Raw genomic sequence first — 19,067 nt, forward strand, 5'->3', positions numbered from 1 at the left:
AGCTGCACCCTGCTGGGTTTTTGCTTGGCAAACGTTCTTCAGTGCCCTCATTTACAGAATACATTTTCTATGTATGTCACCAGTTTTACTGTCTGTTTTTTGTACATAGTTCTCATCATGAGCACATACATCCACAGACATAGCAACAAATGCTGACTATTTATTGCCAATAGAATCCATATAGCCTAGATAATTGGGCAAAATGTGTTAGCAGGAAATCTTTTGTCTTTCCCTAACCCTTTATATGCAAATTCCTTTTAGAGGGCACAAGAGAAAAAAGCAGACTCCAATTCTCATTTGGGTATTTTAATTTAAAGCAGATTTACATGCTGCTCTTAAAAAGTTATGCATACATAAAGAGAGATAATTCCGTTATTTTTTAGCAATCAGTTGGAGCCACTTCATCTCGTCTAATGCCTGGGTGAGGGTCTGCCAGAGGAGGGCTGCGCGAGACGAAATTTGGCCATCTCCACATCCATGTCTGCAAATGTGTAGGGGTTGTAGCTGTGGTGCTGGTAGTTTTGGTAAGTGCTGTTGTCAAAAGGTTCCTCAGGCTCTGGAGGTGTCATTACCACAGTCTCTGTAATGGGAGGGGAAAAACAGAAAGGGTACATGAAAAAAATGAGTATTACAAATATCCCCGCTGCCTATACAGTAAAATAATGTTAGTTAAATCCAATACTTGGACTTATACTGTGACTCTGATACTCAAACAACAAAGTTGTTATGTAGACTTACAAAGGCAGTTCTAATATTTACTTTGTAAATTTCAAGGGACAGTGCATTCACTTATTCACACATGCTGACAAAAGTGGTTCATGGTAAGGCATTTCCAATGGCAGCAGGCCATATTATCTCCAACAAAGCGAGCAGACACTTTAGTGTAAAAACCTGAAAGTTCAAGTTTGTGAAAGGAAATCATGTGGCTACAAACTGACAAACTACAAAAATAATGATATCAGCAGACACTTATGAAATGGATTTTAAAGTGGCAATAATGAAAATTATAGCGTGGTGAAAAAAAGTCTGTAATGCTCTTTAAACTTTAAACACTAATTTAGGTGTGCATCTAAATGTGTCTGGAAATTCAGTAACAGTAATGTTATACCACAAAAAAATACACAATCACAGAGAAACATGTTTAAACTGACGGTGTGCTTGTCCCATGCACCTCCAGGTAAAAAAACAGAAAACCTAATTCAAAGGTGGAGACAGGATGCTCCAGGAAGCAGGATTACCCTGTCAGTCAGAAAAGTGAGAAGAGTGATTGTGCTTCCTGAAATATTTCTGCCAACTTTAACCACTCCCAAGTTCTGCTCATCCAGCTACTGTCAAGGCCACATCTTGATTGACAACACACACTGCAGATGAAACGGACAACTCACTCTTTTCCCTGATAGTGTGTCATTCAGGGTTTTTCTTGCAGGTGTCCCATTTAAAAAAATATTGAAAACAGGGTTATGAACAGAAAGATGGAGATGGCAAAGTGTCACCGAATGTACATGCATGTTAATGGTCTTTAATTGTGGTTTTAGAAATGACAGGCCAGGTTAAATTAAAAGGAATATGACAAAATTAGCTCCTTAAATGGTGACTCATTGGGGAAAAAATACAAAAATAAAGAATTCCTTGAGGCCTAAAACAACATATATTGTCTAAACAGATTTTGGAAACTGTTATCACTGGAAAAGTGAGAGGGTTAATACAAAATCAGAAATTAGTACAACAACAGTGGGTCTGAATTTCAGTGCAGAATGCAAACAATACCAGTAAAATCCAGAAAATGCTTAAGGAAAAAGAATGTACTCCAAAGATCTGCAAGCATGGTTAAACAATATATACATGACGTCCGCCTCATGCAAAACAGCCAAACTGGAAAGCAAGGTGATGGGAGGTTACATGTAAACTAAAACAGGCTGTATGCAGAGAAGATATTTTTAAACGTTGTAGAGATAGCAATAGAGAGAAATGATAATCTTGGGCTTTAGAGATGTACAAAGAAGAAAGGCAGAATATAGATTTAGGGGATAGGGTGGTGTAATGTGTACCCTCAGACTGATCAACAGGGGCCTCTGTCTGCAGGTCTTCCCCACCAGCTTCAGGTATAACTGGAGCAGCATCCATAAGCTCCTCAGCACTCTCTGCATGGCTAGCAACTTCAGTGGTTGCTTCACAGAAGGCCTCTGTTCCTACAGGCTCTGGAGCAGCTTCTACAGGAGAATCCACCATCAAGGTTTCAACAGCAGGTGCATGGGCTTCTCCGGGGTCCAGAACATTATCTACAGGGTCATGTTTAGCTTCAGGTATAACTGGAGCAGCATCCACAAGCTCCTCAGCACTCTCGGCATGGTTAGTAACTTCAGCTGCAACTTCAGCGGATGCTTCACAGAAGGCCTCAGTTCCTACAGGCTCTGTAACACCTTGGGCAGGCTCTGGAGCAGCTTCTACAGGGGAATCCTCCATCAGGGTATCAACAGCAGGTGCAGGAGCTTCTCTGGGGCCCAGAACATTATCTACAGGGTCATGTTCTGGTGTTTCTTCATGTCCAGATTTCCCATCTTCTTCAGCAGAGACAGAATCTGTTGTTTTTATGCAAGTGTCAGTTTGGCCTTTTTCTGGGCTTTGTCCTTGAGCAGGGGGTGAAGCAGGAGGTGCATCTGTCTCTGGAGCAGCATCTTCTGGATTGGTCATGTCTGGGGCATCTTTAGCTGCTTCTGAAGGTGCCGTGCTATCTTGCACAGCCTCTGAACCAGATGCAGGGGCAGTTTCGGGTTCCCTTTGAGCTTCATTAGTGTCTTTCATTACTTCTGTGACTTCATAGATGTGTGCTTCTTCCTTTACAGTGGGTTCTTTTACGACTGGTTGGGAAGTGCTGGTTTCAGTTTTAACATGTGCCTTCTCATCTTCAGTGTCAGAATCAGAATCTGAGTCAGACTCACTGGATGATGAGGATGACAGCTCCGCTGCTGTATCACCGGGTTCAGAGGAGACTAGGGATGCTGGGGCTGCAGGTCCTGCAGCTTCTTGTTCAGCAAGAGCTGGTTCACGGGCAGCTGTGCTGGGTACTTCAGTTGCAATTATTTTTTCAGCAGCAGTGGAGCTGACCACAGACTCAGCTTCACCTACAGACTGTGCTGAGAAAAATCCAGGTTCTGAGAGTCTAATTGGGAAGGCAACTGTGGTCTTGTAGGCTAGCAGGGCTGCTCTCTCATTGGGAGCGTCTGCTGTTAGAGACAATAGTAAATGGCACATCAGCAGTTAAATAATAACAAATATAAATTCCAATTAGAAGGCAATAAAATACCCTTGAACGAATGGTCAATAATAATCTTTAGCCTGAACTAACATGTATGGCAAAGAGTTTCATTTATTTTATTAATTAAATTATTAATCAGTCTGCAAAAAGACCCACAGTGCCTTGTGATTGTACAGTCAAGTTCTAGTTTCAATTCAATTAAGTTCTAAATCATATGCAGACACTATTAAAGGTGTTTAGCAGAACATTATTATGTCATAGTGAAGCTGACCTTTAACCTATTGTATATGAAATGTCATCACACCCTTACTATACCCTTTAGCTGTATGTGTGAAAGGCCGTCATAAATAGGATATGAATATGAACATTGGACTACTTTTATGGCAAATGTAAGTGTTTGAGACAAAAATATAACACCTAGCAGTTATCCAGAAAGAAGAAATGACCATGTTCTGAACAGACGTTAGACTTCATTGTCAACAAGGCAGGTTTGAAATGTAACAATAGGAAACAGCCTGATAGAAGTGACAATATGTGAATTAGCTGAATAGTATAAACTCATCACCAACTTTATTACACAAAGCTAAGGTATCTGCTTTGCATGGTCTTCTGTGAGTCATGACTAAATCTGTATACACTACATATCAATGATAATGTTAGCTGGTTAAATAATATAGCAGGCTAGTGGACTATTATATCTACTCAGGTAATATTTCACTAATAACAACTTAAGTCAATTACAAGCTAAGCTTGGGAATCTAGCCATATTTAGTTTTTGTTACTTTGAAAAATTAGCCGATGAAACATCCATTATATGTTCATCATGGGGTTACAGAGATTTTTCTAGAGTACCGTAAATACCCAGAAAGCTAAAGTTAGCAGGCATAAATGTCACTTGACAATAATTATTCACATAAAAATTAGAGTGTTAGAGGGAATTTCAGGATTACTTTTTTTAACCTACTGTTCCTACAGCGTCAGTGAAAATTGATCTATACACTAAATGTATTCAAATTCTTACATGTGCGACCTTTAACTTAATTATGAAACTATATACACAAATTTATTGCATGTAGCTTTGTGGTTATACACACAGGCCTTACTCTTGCTTGAAGCCTTGGTCTTTTTGACAGGTTTTTCCGGTTCCCCAGACTTGGAACAGAACAAAACAGCTGAATGACTCCTCAGGATGCCCCAGCTCTCCAACTGGAGACACTGCAGAAGAGAACACACAACCTTTTAGGATAAGTACAATATCTCTGGCTCTGACACTGGAACAACAGTGTCAAGTGTTGACAGCACTGCATGTTCTGATCAAATCTTATATCATGTAGAACATTACACAGCTGCTCTGGCTTTGTGCATGTACTGTTTCGGTCCAAAGGTCAACTGGTAATATGAGATCTCTTCACAGATTGCTTTGTTATTAGTAAATTAAATGTAGTATTGACAAAATTAATATGAATCTAATATTAAAAATCATGTAGAATCAAATGATTATTCTCATTTTTTGTTTGTTTTTTAGGAAAGTCACGACTAAAACGATGTGCCTTTGCATACAGTTGCCTGGCAAACACCTACCTGTCTTTGACAGATTATATGACATTGATGATCAGGTTTTGATTTTTTAATAACTGAATTTCGGGAGCACGTTATATTTTCACGGTGTGGCTGAAGTAAAGGTTGCGTCTACGGTCCCTTTGACAGTGCAGAGTCCCAGAAGAACTCAGCTCGAGGGTCAACACGAACGAGACAAGCGCATAAAGAAGCAGTCGGTGTCCACTGCTACAGTGTCTTTATGTCTATGAATGTGTGACATCTAAACAAACAAACACTACGCTTGAGGTGAGTGTTCGTTTTTATTACCTTGAAAGAGCCCAGTCGCCCTAATCGTAGTATGGAGGCCGCCATTTCGTCTTACCAATATTATGCTCCGATCGGAAACTGACGGGTAACTACGATAGTTCCGACTTTTCTTCTTTTTCGCATTCTGCTACTTTTGGATTTAAAGGCAATTTGTAATCTAACTTAAAGTCGCATTACCGCCACCTGTTGGCCTGGAGTATGGTTTGCTGTTAGTTGTGCGGTGCCGCTGGTGCAAAATCAAATTAGGTGTTCTGTGTAACGGAAGATTTAGCATGACCAATCTTAAGACCTGAAACCACCATCTCTTTCCTTTGGGGTCCTGCGCTGTCTTCAACACACACACTGCTCAAAGAAATAAAGGGAACACTAAAATAACACATCCTAGATCTCAATGAATAAAATATTCCAGGTGAAACTATTCATGCATTACATATTGGAATACGCTGAGAACAAAATAACATAAAATAATCAATGTAAATTATCCCATGGAGGTCTGGATTTGGAACCATACTCAAAATGAAAGTGGAAAAATCACATTACAGGCTGATCCAACTTGAATGGAAATTCCTCAAGACAAGTCAAAATTAGGCTCAGTAGTGTGTGTGCCCTCCATGTGCCTGTTTGACCTCCCTACAACGCCATGCTCCTGATGAGGCGGCGGGTGTTGTCCTGAGGGATCTCCTCCCAGACCTGGATTAAAGCATCAGTCAACTCCTGGACAGTCTGTGGTGCAACTTGGTGTTGATGAACTCTGCTGTTTTCCAACACCACGTTTCACCACAGACTGTCCAACGTCAACAAGCTGTAAGAACAAGCCCCACTTGTGAACGTCAGGCCCTCATACCACCCTCATGGTGTCTGTTTCTGACAATTTGAGCAGGAAAATGCATATTAATGGAGGTCATGTTGCAGGGATCTGGCAGTGCTCCTCCTGTTCCTCCTTGCACAAGGAGGAGGTAGCGGTCCTGGGTCTGTGGTCAGCACCTGCAGAACCTCTCCATTATAGGGGTTCTCTTGACAATTGCCTCTCATTTCCACCTGTTGTCTGTTCCATTTACACAACAGCAGCTGAAACTGATTCACAATCAGTGTTGATCCTAACTGGACAGGCTGATTTCACAGAAGTGTGACTGAGTTTTTGTTACATTTATTATTACTATATTACTAGAGTTTCACCACTCCCTCAACACCACCAGCACCACCATCCCTACTTGCTGCATGTTTGTTCCTCTCTCTCTTATCCATCCTCTCTGTCTTGTCTATCTCCTCTTCTCCTCCTTCACCTGGCCGGCTACTAGCAGGAAGGTTCTCTCTTATTAGCTGGGTCCTGCTCAAAGTTTCTTCATCAAAGGGTTTTTCCTTGTGACTGTATGTTTTTAAGTGCTTGCTCAGGGGTCAAGGATTCAAGGAACTTTTATTGTCATTCCAGATCACATTTACATGTTTATGGTTTATTGGTTGGTTTATTGGTTTATTATAGATCCCCATTACAGCCCCTGCCTCAGCAGTGACTATTCTTCCTGGGGTCCACATTTACAACATTAAAAATACAACATATACATCTAAAAAGTCCTATGCTATCTAAATATTCACATGATAAGCATGCACATACTTGCATGCATGGTCAAGTGTTCAAAAGACAATTATCCTGAACACAGCAAAACAACTGAATTATAGTTTATAAAACAGACTAACATAAAAAGTTGTTACTTTTTTTTTTATTTTAATTTTTTTTAAAGAAGTTGAATCTTTCCAAATTAAAAAAAAATGTTTTTCGTTAAAACGTCTTTTCTCAGTCTTTTCCTGAAACTTTCTCTGCTGGTGATAGAAACCAAATATTGCGGGAGTTTATTCCAGTAAGTAATGCTCTGTACAACACTGTTCTTTTTAAAGCGTCTCATTTGGGTTTGGGTAGAGTGAAACACCTCTCAAGGCTTGTCTGGTGCCGTAGTTATGACTTTCACTAGCAAGCACCAGCTGAGAATAGAGACAGGAAGGCTTAGCGGATGTATAAAGGTTTTTCAAAAACAAAATCAGGCTACAAGCTAGTCTATCACCAACTCTTATCCATGACAATTTATTATGCATTTTTTCAACACTGGTACTAAATGAGGACTCATGAAATTAGGACTTGTGTAACAACTCTCAAATGTTTCAGATGGAGTATCAATGTGGGGAGAAATCAGTGAATTTGTTTTTCTGTGAAGGCTAGATCCTGTTAAAGCTACAGTATGAGTTAAGTTTCTTTTGTGTCTTATCTAAGAAAGGATAGAATTTATTTAGTTATAGCTGACTGTATGTGTACCACAGTATAATTGGCTAAAACTGCTCCTGTAGTTTTTAATTTGTCGTTCTGTCTATATGATGTGTTTGTTTTCATGAAATAAAATGTAGCTGCCACATGCATTTTAGTTATAATTTAGCATTTAGTTATGCGAGAATCCACCCTTCTTACAGTTGTTTTGAAGTTTCTCTTGGAAATGTATTCTTTATTGTAGATCCCACTAACAAGAACAAAAAAAACAAACAGACTAATAATTTGGGCAAAAATGTTTTAAAAAAGTGCACAGGAGGGCAACAACCCAGCAGCAGGACCGCTAACTCCTTCTTTGTGCAAGGAGGTCCAGGAGGAGCACTGCCAGAGCCCTGCAACACGACCTCCAGCAGGCCACTACTATGCATGTACTATGCATCGATCCTCAGACCCATAGTGAGACCATATGCTGGTGCAGTGGGCCCTGTAATGATTTGTGATTGATGTAGTGATTTTCCACTTCCAAATCCAGACCTCCGTGGGTTAATAATTTTGATTTACACTAATCATTTTTGTGTTATTTTGTTCTCAACGAATCCCACTATTAGATTTTCAACTGGAATGTTTCATTCATTGAGATCTAGGATGGGTTTCAGCAGAGTATGATGTTTATTGTATGTATGTCTCTCTCGCTCTCCTTCATCCTCTCTGTCCTGTCCTCTTCTCCTCCTCTACCCGGCTGACTGTCAGCAGGAAGGTTCTCCCTTATGGGTCGGGTCCTGTTAAAAGAAGGTGCTATATAAATACAAGGTGCTATATAAATACAATTGAATTGAATTGAATGAAAATGACCTGGATGACTGAGAATCTTCATCGACACATTTAAGAATAAATACTGTTAAATACTGTAAATACTGTAAACATTTGTGAGAGAGTAACATGCACTTCTAAGTTAATTAATTTCAGCTACCTGTACTTATACAGGGGTCTGATTCCAGTATAGTTGATACTTGGGAGGAATTTCATAAAAGTAAGTACACTAAACATTCAGTGTGTATTTCAGTGATGGATCATCTCTCTGCTAAACGCAGTTATGTATCATAATGGACAAAACTCGAATGTGAGTTAAAAAAAATGTGCTGAAGGATGGACTTTAGCAGAATCAACACACTGAAGAGCTGTAGTTGCAGAAGTGAAACAAATGATATTGATATAGAATTTGTTAAAAGTTGTTACACATGGTAAGTACATTCAGCTCTCAGTTCTAATCTGGAGCTGAACAACAAAACGTGCTCTAATTCCTCCTCTCAGCCAGTTGTTAGTCTCATTACCAGCTTTAGACCTGTAAGTTTCACAGTGATCCAACCACTGAGGTCCTCAACCACATATAAACCTGTGCTCCCCACTAAAACAGCTTTTACAGAAGCATATTGTATTTACTTGAGTAAAAAATAAATTCTGTTTTTATGAAAAGTAAATTCTGTTTTTACAAGAAAAATATTGTTTTATATGAAAAAATACTTCTATCCAAAAAGAAGGTTGCATTGAAGATTTGTTTATGGAAGCAACAATGTTCCGTCTGTTCGGTTTAATTTCCCGAGTCTTATTGTTTGTATTTAGTGTCTGCGTCTCCCTGCACTCCCTGCCAGATCGTCTTGCGTTTTAGTCTGAGCGTTCCAGCAATATCTACGGAGTTTCCTGGGTTCGACTAGTTCTGTTTTTTAGAATCGAGTTTGCCTTTTCCTTCTGTACCTTTGTCTGATTATTCTGCCCTGACCCCTGCTTGCCAACCGACCTTGAGCCTGCCTACTTCCTTTTGGTTACCGCTGCTTGGATGAAATGTGTCCCTGTGTACTGACTTCTAGACTGCACTCTGACCTTCGAGTGAGATTCTCCTCTTGGTACCATGGCTGGTGTGGACTGCCTTGGACTGCCTCAAGCTGCCTACTATTGCCTTGCGGAACTGTCTTCCACTGTCTTCTACATAAGTGAATGCAATATGCTTCTGTAGCTTTTATCAAGCTTTAACGTTTTGTTAATCTTACTATGGATGTCAAATTTACTATTTTTAGACTTATTGTTGTTTTCAACCTGTTTTGTTTGTTGACTGCCTTGAGGGTGATACATAACATATTGGTTGTTGCTGGGTGTAATCCATATGCCTCCGTAGTGTCCTTGTAACTTTGTCAGTTTTTCTCTGTCCTTTGTCCTGCTTGTGTTTCACTGCCTCCCAGATTTTTGTTGGCATTTGCATTTTTAGTATTCTGGATCGTTGGAATTGTGGATTTGTTTTGTGGCTTCAATAAATGCTCCCTGTTGTTTGTGTATTTTCTGCATGTCTGTATTTGGGTCTTCCAACCCCCTTTGCCTCAATAACATAATTATGCATATGTTTTTTTTACACATTACATTGTCTGCGCATCACATTTTCACAGATTTCTGTGATTTACACAGTAACAATCTGAGCATCATCACAACACAAAACAGCAATGATCATGAACAGATGCGCATACAACAAATTTCTTTTGGGTTTTATTAGTTTTCTTCACTCAACTCAGCCATTATCATTCACATATGCAAAGCTAATTCACAGCTTAAAATTCTGTCTGCCAACATGTATCTCTAGTCTTAGCTTCCATTTCCATAAACACAGAAAGGCTCTATCTTCACACACAAATCTAGAGGCAAAGGTTTGTGCTGACATCACACTGACAATTTGTGTTTAACTATGGAGATGTAGATGTACAGTAGAAAATAGTTGATGTTCACTTCTGGGAGACTTCATCCAACTTGGGTTCTAAAACACACAATATAGAGCTGTTAACTTTTAACTATTGTGCATTCACCAAATACTGTGCTTGAATAGCAGCTGAATTACTTCACCCACCTGGGAAGTTGAACTCTGGGAAAGATGTGAGGTCTCCACCACCGTAGAGTCTCTGAAGTTTTGCTATTTCTTCTGCCAAAGCCTTCTCATATTCTGAGCCAGCATCAACTAGCCCACCGGAAACCCTACAAGAGGAGTACAAAGACAACTGTCAGTCAAGGAGCTGTTCATTTCCCCACTGTTCATTACTCTACTACTTTTAAAGTACCGTAATGGTTTCAAATTCGTCTGGATACTCTAACTAGAAAGGCCATCAGGCTAGACATTTACACATCTACTGTACACTTCTGCCATTTCAACTGGAGAAACTGTTACTCATCACAAAACTGCTAGGAAGTAACTTACAGGCTTTTTGCAGAGTACTGACGTATAGAGTTCAAGAACATCTTCTGAATTGGATCCATTTGAACTGAGATTGACAGAACACAGAAAAAAAAGTTACACTCGCAACAAAATTCTGCATTATGTATTATCACATCCTCTGTTCATTTAAGGAAAACAAACTATTCCATTTTAACATTAACCTTCATGCACATAACAGCTCTTTACTGTAACAGTAGACTTCTATAGATGTCAGATATGGAAGGACGTGAGAGGTCAGGTAAGTTAACAGTTCAAGAAGTTGCTGTGATAGGTCATGCCATACATTACAGCGTTGCAGGAAAGTCTTTGATGCCAACAGTCTAGTTGCATAGTACACCAATTCAAATCTCATGCACACTTGCACAGACATTCATCAAAAGTCTAGCAAACAAAAGTTTTCATCTTTCAAGTCGTTTCCCCACACACAGCAACCGATCTCACAAAGTGTATAAACCACAAAAGACACACTAGATCAAACATGTCTACCATGTGACTCCCAAAAGATATAAGGTAGGAGAAGGAGAGAAGTTCAAAGTAAAACAGAAAAAATATATAAGATGACCCTTTATGTTTCCACTTAACAGTGTACAACCACCAATTCAAAAATCAATCAATCAAAAAGGCAGAAGAAAAAGAGTTTTGCTCAGGCTATGGACATTAAACGCACACACGATGTTGACCAATATTTGCAAAAAAGTGTACAAATATGGACAAACCAATGACAGTGAACTACACAAGAAGGTGGGAAGACCAAGGACTTTCATGCATTTAGTATGTGTTATGTATGTAACATTATGTTAGTAATATTGTAAGTGAAAAACAAAAACTTAAAAACACTGTTGGTAAATGAAATGATGTTATTTACACGTGCATCCAAATTAGCTGAAGCAGAACAAAGTTACGTGACAAAGATGTACTGGTGCATCTAAAGAAACTAGAATATCATGAAAACTATTTTCCATCAGTTATTTAAGTAAAACTCTCACATATTCACTACACACAAAGTAAAATATGTCAAGCCTTTGATGACTATAACTTCCTGATCATGAAAGAATTACAATATTTCCTAATCTGAGGATTTATAAGATACATATTGTTGGCTGCATTAGAACTGCACCAACGTGATGTGGCATCTAGGTGATCACACATGGCACTGCTGAGCTTTAACTGAAGCATAGGTAAGTTTGATCATTTTGGATTGGAGTGCTTCTCATCTTCCTCTTAACAATAGAATATAGATTCCTTTATAGGATTCAAGTCAGATGGTCAATTAAGCACAGAAACATGATGATATGCACTTAGGTTTGGCACTGAGGGTAGGTACTAAATCCAGCTGGAGAAGAAAGTGGGCATCTCTATAATGCTTTGGATCTCAGGATCTCTGTTTCTGGAGTGACTTGATGTCAGGACAGCAACAGTTGCAGCAACTTTTTTGCAGATGTCTGTGTCTGTTGTAATAGAATTGATGGCCTACATTGTCTTAAGGCTCATCCTTGCTGCTTGTGCCTTTTTTCCATCCATCTATTATTCATGACATTTTATGATTTTACCTTTTGGGAAAATTCCAGTCAGCAGTCTACTGCCAATGTCATCCAGTGTACTGACCTGTTATTCAGTTTAAATCATCAAACTCAAAATAAAATATGTTTCTACTCAAATTTTAACTTTGAAAAATGATAATGGACAAATGCTTGAAACATTTTAGATTGTGTGTAATGAGTCTAGAAAATATTTAAATAAAATATATAAATAGTCAAACTATATTTTTATGGATGTACATTCTGATGTACATGCTTGGTGGAACATATAAGGAAAGTTGTGTTTAAAAGGCATAGGTTGAAATTCATCAACTTGGACTGGTAGGAACAAGCTGTGTAATGTTACAATAAAAATATTTTTAGTTTGTGACGTCAAGTACTGTATTTGTATACAAAACATTTTACTTTTTATCTTTATATAATGGTGAAAATGATTTCTGGTAGACTGTGGGGTCCACAGAGGAAAAAAGAAGGATTGTAGGGGAGAGGGAGATGATGTAGTGTGTACCCTCAGATGGTTCAACTGGTTCAGCGAGGACTTCAGTCTGCAGCTCCTCTCCTGCAGCCTCAGCTACAGCTGAAGCAGGGGCCACCAGCAACTCGGAACTCTCTGGGGAGACGAAAATTTCAGCCACTTCCTCGGGGGCCGCTTCTACTGGGGCCGCTTCGGCCACTGGCTCGGGGGCCGCTTCTACTGGGGCTGCTTCAGACACTGGCTCGGGGGCCGCTTCTACTGGGGCCGCTTCGGCCAATGGCTCGGGGGCCGCTTCTACTGGGGCCGCTTCGGCCACTGGCTCGGGGGCCGCTTCTACTGGGGCTGCTTCGGCCACTAGCTCGGGGGCCGCTTCTACTGGGGCTGCTTCGGCCACTGGCTCGGGGGCCGCTTCTACTGGGGCTGCTTCGGCCACTGGCTCGGGGGCCGCTTCTACTGGGGCTGCTTCAGACACTGGCTCGGGGGCCGCTTCTACTGGGGCCGCTTCGGCCACTGGCTCGGGGGCCGCTTCTACTTCTACTGGGGCCGCTTCTACTGGGGGCGCTTCAGCCACCAGCTCGGGGGCCGCTTCTACTGGGGCCGCTTCAGCCACCAGCTCGGGGGCCGCTTCTACTGGGGCCGCTTCGGCCACCAGCTCTGGGACTGCTTCTACAGGGGTAGCTACAGCCATTGGTTCAGGGGTCGCTTCTGCAGCAGCAGCTTCGGCCACCAGCTCTGGGACTGCTTCTACAGGGGTAGCTACAGCCATTGGTTCAGGGGTCGCTTCTGTAGCAGCAGCTTCAGCTACATGCACTGGGGCTGCTTCAACTGGGGAAATAGGTACAACCTCAGAAGCCGCTTCGACAAGGGGGCCAGGTGTTGCAACTTCAACTGGAGGAGCACCAGCAGCTGCTTCAGCAATAGCCTCAGCTGCCAATTTAGGTTCTACAACACCTTGAACACAAGGTGCAGGTTCAGTAACGGGTACAGCATCTACGACAACCTCAACCACAGGTATGGCCTCCACTGCGAGATCAGATTTAGAGACTGCTTCAACAGTTGGCGATGCAGTTGGCGATGTTTCAACCACTGTGGCAACATCTTGTTCTGCAGGGGTGGCTGCTACAGTTGAGGGTGTGTGGTCTGTAGCTGGTGTAGCAGCTGCTACAGCTTCTGTCGCTGCAGCGGCTGCTGCCATAGGAGAAACATCTTTCTTGGGCAACTCAAAAGCCTTGTGCTGAACAAGTTTCTCTATATCGAAGTATGTTTTAGTCTGGTTTTTGTCTAGGATGAAGGAAGAGGGCAAGACAGAATGCATTATTTTTTTATAAACATGTAAAGTGCTAAATGGCAAAATTTCCACTATGAAAACCACATTTAACATAAACTTGACATAGCAGATATCCTGGGAAGAAAATCTGTTACGTATACCAGTTTACTGACAAGGTGGGAAAAAAACAGTAAAACAATGTAAGCCTAAGCTGAAAGTATATACAGAAGAAAAAAAGTCATCTCTTAGCAGAAAATTATTTTTTAATAATAAAAACAGTGAACTGTGGTGCAAGTGTCACTGAATACCAACTATTATTTTGATGGGGTGAGAGAAAATACATCCATCATATTTGTAGCTGGACATTGTGCCAAATTTTGTATATAAGTGACCTTCATAACATAATGGCCTATATCATTTTGTGGGATTGATTTTTTTGGTCAAAATCGTCTCGTCATGATGCTGGCAACGTCTGGTGAATTTGCCTCCTCAGTTTGGGCACCCTTTTAATCACATTCCTTTCAAGACCTGTAGGGATTTATAGATCACAGGTGGCAGCACAAAACTGAGAATGGTATAAGAAATGGTCTGGACGGTCTGGACTGTCTGTCTCCACTGTCAGAAATGTAGTGCAGAAATGGAAGGCCACCCTTTTCTGGGTGTTTATCACAAGAAGAGCCACATGAGGTATGCAAAAGCACATCTGGACAAGAAAGAAGCATTTTGAAAAATACTGTGGTCAGAGGAGGCTAAGTTATACAATGGTACGGAAAGTATTCAGACCCCCTTAAATTTTTCCACTCATTTGCTAAAATCACACGTTCATTTTTTTCCTCAATGTACACACAGCACCCCATATTGACAGAAAAACACAGAATTGTTGACATTTTAGCAGATTTATTAAGAAAGAAAAACTAGTATTCAAAAGTATTCAGACATTTTGCTGTGACTAGGGTTGGGTGGTATTAAGGTATTAAGGTATACCGGCGGGGCACACAGGTAGCGACGGTATCATTTTTAATACCGTCAATAAAAAAATGCAATGTACTTATATAGAAGCTAAGGATCAAATATTAAACATATTTTATTTGATGCTTTGTGTGGTTGAATCTTCAGTTTTATTTCAGTAGTATAAAATATTTTACTTTTGGAGACGTTTAAAGTTTATGAACATGACGTGACAGCGCGGAGAAGAGCGAGAGCTATAGTCGCACTGTGACCGGAACACTGCTGCACTTTAGAGGACGAGCCAGAGCTGAGATGGTGTTTAGTTTCTGAACGGTGTAGACACAAGCCAACAGTTTGGTGCCGTCTGAGCCCACATTTATAATTTTAATTGTTTCGATCACAGAAACTTGGACCGGAAAACGTGACCGGCAGGTTTTCAGTTTACCGGTCAAGTGTTTTTATTACCATGCGTAACTTCTAACATAAATACTGCACAAGGCTCTTAACATGATGAAATTACAAAAACAAACAGAAACACATCAGAACTGGCTCATACCAGTTTAATACCGCGGTGCGCTGCCAGCATGAAATTTAAAAAAAAAAGTCTGTTCGCTAAATGCGTTTTTAAAAAGCCTCAATAAAAACTATATTAACGGAAAAAGATCGCTTGACGTGTCAGGCAGTTTATAAAGCTCTTTATCTGCCGTGAATTGTAGGCTACAGCAGCTGAATATAAAAATTAAACATGTGCGGTGTCTCTGCAACTTGTAATGAGTATATGTGCTGTTTTCACGGGGCTCTGCGGACAAACCTCTCTCTCTCTCTCTCTGCAACTGACACGGATCACGGCACGGTATTCACGTATACCGGGGTAAAATGTGGAGGGCGTTTGACGGTATCAAATTTTGGATACCGCACAACCCTAGCTGTGACACTCATATATTGAACTCAGGTGCTGTCCATTTCTTTTGATCATCTTGAGATGGTTCTACACCTTCATCTGAGTCTATATAAGACCTTACAGCTCACAGTGCTGTTAGAGCAAATGAGAATCATGAGGTCAAAGGAACTGCCTGAAGAGCTCAGAGACAGAATTGTGGTAAGGCACAGATCTGGCCAAGTCATAAAAAAATTCTTCTGCACTTAAGGTTCCTAAGAGCACAGTGGCCTCTATAATCCTCTAAATGGAAGATGTTTGGGATGACCAGAACCCTTCCTAGAGCTGGCCATCAGGCCAAACTGAGCTATCGGTGGGGAAGAGCCTTGGTGAGAGAGGTAAAGAAGAACCCAAAGACCACTGTGGCTGAGCTCCAGAGATGTAGTTGGGAAATGGGAGAAAGTTTTAGAATATAAACCATCACTGCAGCCCTCCACCAGTCGGGGCTTTATGGCAGAGTGGCTGGACAGAAGCCTCTCCTCAGTGCAAGACACATGGAAACCTGCATGGAGCTTGCTAAAACACACCTGAAGGACTCCAAGATGACCTGGTCCCTAGAAGAACACTGCTGCACTTTAGAGGATGTGCCAGAGCTGAGATGTTATTTAGTTTCTAAATGGTGTAGGCACGAGCCGTCTGAGCCTTACGTTTATAACTTTAATTGTTTCTATTAGAAAAACTTGGCAGCGGAAAACGTGACCAGCAGGTTTTCAGTTTACTGGCTGACACCATTTTAATAACGCAGCATGCTGCCAGCATGAAAAAAAGTCTGTTCTATATGCGTTTTTAATTAGCCTTAATAAAAACTATATTAACTGAAAAAGATCGCTCGACATGTTTCAGGCAGTTTACAATGCACTTTACCTGCCGTGTATTGTAGACTACAGCAGCTGAATGATGGCGCACGGCACGGTATTTACCTATAACGGGGTAAAATGTGGAGGGCTTTTGACGGAATCAAAATCATGGATCCCCCACCAAGGAATTCATGCAGAAGCACAAGTACAATGTTATGTAATCAGACCACAGAATCAATTACCAAAAGCTTTCTTCTTTGTCCAGATGAACTTTTGTGTAGGCTGGGAAAGCTTTAGTGTTTCTGTCTTGAAGAAGTGGAGTCCATCTGGGTCGTGTCCACAAAGGCCAACTATGTGCAGTGTCTGCCCTGAGAGTTTTTTTAAAAGCATCTGCCAAATTATTCCAAATTGCCATTGTGGTCCCCTGCACTGGCCAGAATGACCCTTTTGGCTTCCTACCATGTCCTTTAAGATTTCGTATAGTGTGAAACCTCTTGAACTTTCTAATAATGCTTTGGACTTACAATTGAAAAGAGGCTGACCACGTTGACTAGAAAGACACTTCAAGTCAAAATTCGTACAGGGTATGAATCATTTTGGGCTTAACTGTACTATAGTCACATTGTACTGCAAACAGAAGCCAACACCATGATTTGAATCGAACTGTGCCACTGGTGTATTGTTACTCTTAAACACAATTAGCTGAAACAACAGCGTGTGTTACATTGTGATGTGCACAAGCTTTGAATCTAACATGTTTGGAACATAACTGTGAACTGAACTAATTTTTTTTTTTTTACGAATTACGACATACTATCATCTACACCGAAGCCTTTTATTTCTTGACTAGATCAATGACGACTGTACCACAGTTTGAGCTTCCATAAACAGCGAAACAGTTCAGCTACATGTGAGACCTACCTGTGTTGCTCTTTTTCTGTGACTTCTTGGAACCCCCAGATTTTGTGCTAAAAGCCACAGCTGTGGGTGCTCTCCTTATTGTAATCCAGCTCTCAGCCTGCAGACACTGACAAAACAACACCCAGCCTTACATTCAGACTATGTGTCTATGCACAGTCTTGATGTCAATGTGACCACTACAAATCTGCTCCAAATTAGATATGGAGCATACCATAATTATTGAACCAAGCGCTGGATTTATACGCTTTTAACCTGGGTGATTGAAAAAAGAATTGCCAAGTTTGCAATTTGACCAACACAATTCTCTGGGGCTCAGCTTTAAAATCTGTTGTGATGTCACAGGCTCTTGGAATAACTACAAGCTGTTTCAGCTTGGACTACATCCAGGGGCTGTGCTGCTTGCCTTCAGAGCAAACTAACAAAAAGTGCAGCTTTAGAACATGGCTCTTCCACACGCACGTATTTATAATTCCTACAAGTCAAAGGCAGTGGCTAGAATTAGCGACCCATCGGCCATGAACGCGCAGCGGACGTGACTTGTGCTCTGAATGCAAGTTGTAGACGACCTGAAGGTGGGAGAGAACTGTCGGCAGAGGTAGAGAATAACGCCCCCCACCCTTTTTTTTAGCCCGCACGTCTTGCGTTGTTTACCGGCGATGCCTGGTTTACACTGCACACACAGACGCCCGCACAGCACTCACTGTCACTCACAGAAAGTCAGATGCCTTCGTAGTTTAGCGTTGGAGCTTCAGCTGACAGGCCTGTGTTAGTATTAATCAACATTCGTGGAGCGGGCTAAGTGCATTTATTTAGGAAAGTGTGCTTCAGAATTTAGCAAGTAGCACGAGCAATTCCTTTTTTAATTAAAACACGCACTATAACTACACTAGGGTTGACTGGCAGCGCTATACTGTCCTTTACCAGCAAAAAGGGACACCATCATCTAGAGGACGCGTGGTTGAAAATATTTTCCCCGACATTAATACAAAATGAAATGTGCAAACATGTTTAGTGTACCTTTACACAGCCCAGTCGTCCTATCCTTAGCAGCGAAGTCGCCATCTTTCCCCAAAGCCTGCCTGTGCTGGGTAGAAAAATAAAAACACAACGATAAATCTAAACAATTAGTAAAAGAGCTGCGTATGGACACACAGTCCCCACAAAACGCAGCGTCCCCATGTGCTCACCAACGTGGTTTTGGTGTAAAAGTGCCTTTACAAACACAGTAAATACAAATTAGTATTAGTGCTTACTTTTGGATAAGCAAGATTTGTGTGCTCCGTTTCTGCTGCTCTGCGGTTCGGAGGACGTTCACAGCAGCGTGGACCCGGTCCCGTGAACTCAGGGTTCCTTTTATGTAACGCTCGCATGCGGCTGTTCACGCCCCCTTTCTAACAAAAGCCCGGAATGTTGTGTCTGTTACGAGTCAATTTGTTACTGCTCTTTGTTGTTTCGTATATTTACTCCGTGTTTTTATTCCCTGCATGTGCACATGATGTCGCACTTATAGTAATAGTTCTAATGATGTTGTGTAGTGACCTTCATCGTGCCAACACAT

General features: G+C 41.1%; 2 protein-coding genes across 3 annotated transcripts; both read right to left on the bottom strand.

The window, feature by feature from the left end:
* Positions 1 to 290: 290 nt before the first annotated feature.
* Positions 291 to 5,232, bottom strand: ndufv3 (NADH:ubiquinone oxidoreductase subunit V3). 2 transcript variants are annotated; one of them, XM_028392940.1, is made up of 4 exons: positions 5,123 to 5,232; positions 4,360 to 4,471; positions 2,049 to 3,224; positions 291 to 580 (listed from the first exon to the last, which is right to left on the bottom strand). In XM_028392940.1, exons 1-4 carry the CDS (start codon positions 5,165 to 5,167, stop codon positions 411 to 413), a joined length of 1,503 nt encoding a protein of 500 aa, XP_028248741.1. In that variant the 5' UTR covers positions 5,168 to 5,232; the 3' UTR covers positions 291 to 410. The 2 variants fall into 2 exon arrangements, with proteins under 2 accessions (XP_028248741.1, XP_028248740.1); XM_028392939.1 differs by having other exon boundaries at positions 4,351 to 4,471.
* A 4,663-nt stretch (positions 5,233 to 9,895) lies between these two features.
* LOC114426164 (uncharacterized protein KIAA0754-like) lies at positions 9,896 to 19,058 on the bottom strand. The gene is made up of 7 exons (XM_028393375.1): positions 18,763 to 19,058; positions 18,527 to 18,593; positions 17,510 to 17,615; positions 12,673 to 13,920; positions 10,609 to 10,672; positions 10,264 to 10,388; positions 9,896 to 10,173 (listed from the first exon to the last, which is right to left on the bottom strand). Exons 2-7 carry the CDS (start codon positions 18,569 to 18,571, stop codon positions 10,142 to 10,144), a joined length of 1,620 nt encoding a protein of 539 aa, XP_028249176.1. The 5' UTR covers positions 18,572 to 18,593; positions 18,763 to 19,058; the 3' UTR covers positions 9,896 to 10,141.
* Positions 19,059 to 19,067: the final 9 nt, after the last annotated feature.

Source organism: Parambassis ranga, chromosome 21, assembly GCF_900634625.1.
Source record: "Parambassis ranga chromosome 21, fParRan2.1, whole genome shotgun sequence".
In the NCBI taxonomy this organism is placed as follows: Eukaryota; Metazoa; Chordata; class Actinopteri; family Ambassidae; genus Parambassis; species Parambassis ranga.

Bases quoted from the DNA above. Each gene is read 5' to 3' on its own strand.
- ndufv3 (XM_028392939.1), bottom strand. From the start codon at position 5,167: ATGGCGGCCTCCATACTACGATTAGGGCGACTGGGCTCTTTCAAG. The intron at 4,472-5,122 runs GTAATAAAAACG...TCTCTTCTGCAG, and splicing joins GGCGACTGGGCTCTTTCAAG to TGTCTCCAGTTGGAGAGCTG. The intron at 581-2,048 runs GTACACATTACA...CTCCCATTACAG, and splicing joins CCCTGTTGATCAGTCTGAGG to AGACTGTGGTAATGACACCT.
- LOC114426164 (XM_028393375.1), bottom strand. From the start codon at position 18,571: ATGGCGACTTCGCTGCTAAGGATAGGACGACTGGGCTGTGTAAAG. The intron at 13,921-17,509 runs GTAGGTCTCACA...CCTTCATCCTAG, and splicing joins ACAGAAAAAGAGCAACACAG to ACAAAAACCAGACTAAAACA. The intron at 10,389-10,608 runs GTAAGTTACTTC...CTCCTCTTGTAG, and splicing joins CAGTACTCTGCAAAAAGCCT to GGTTTCCGGTGGGCTAGTTG.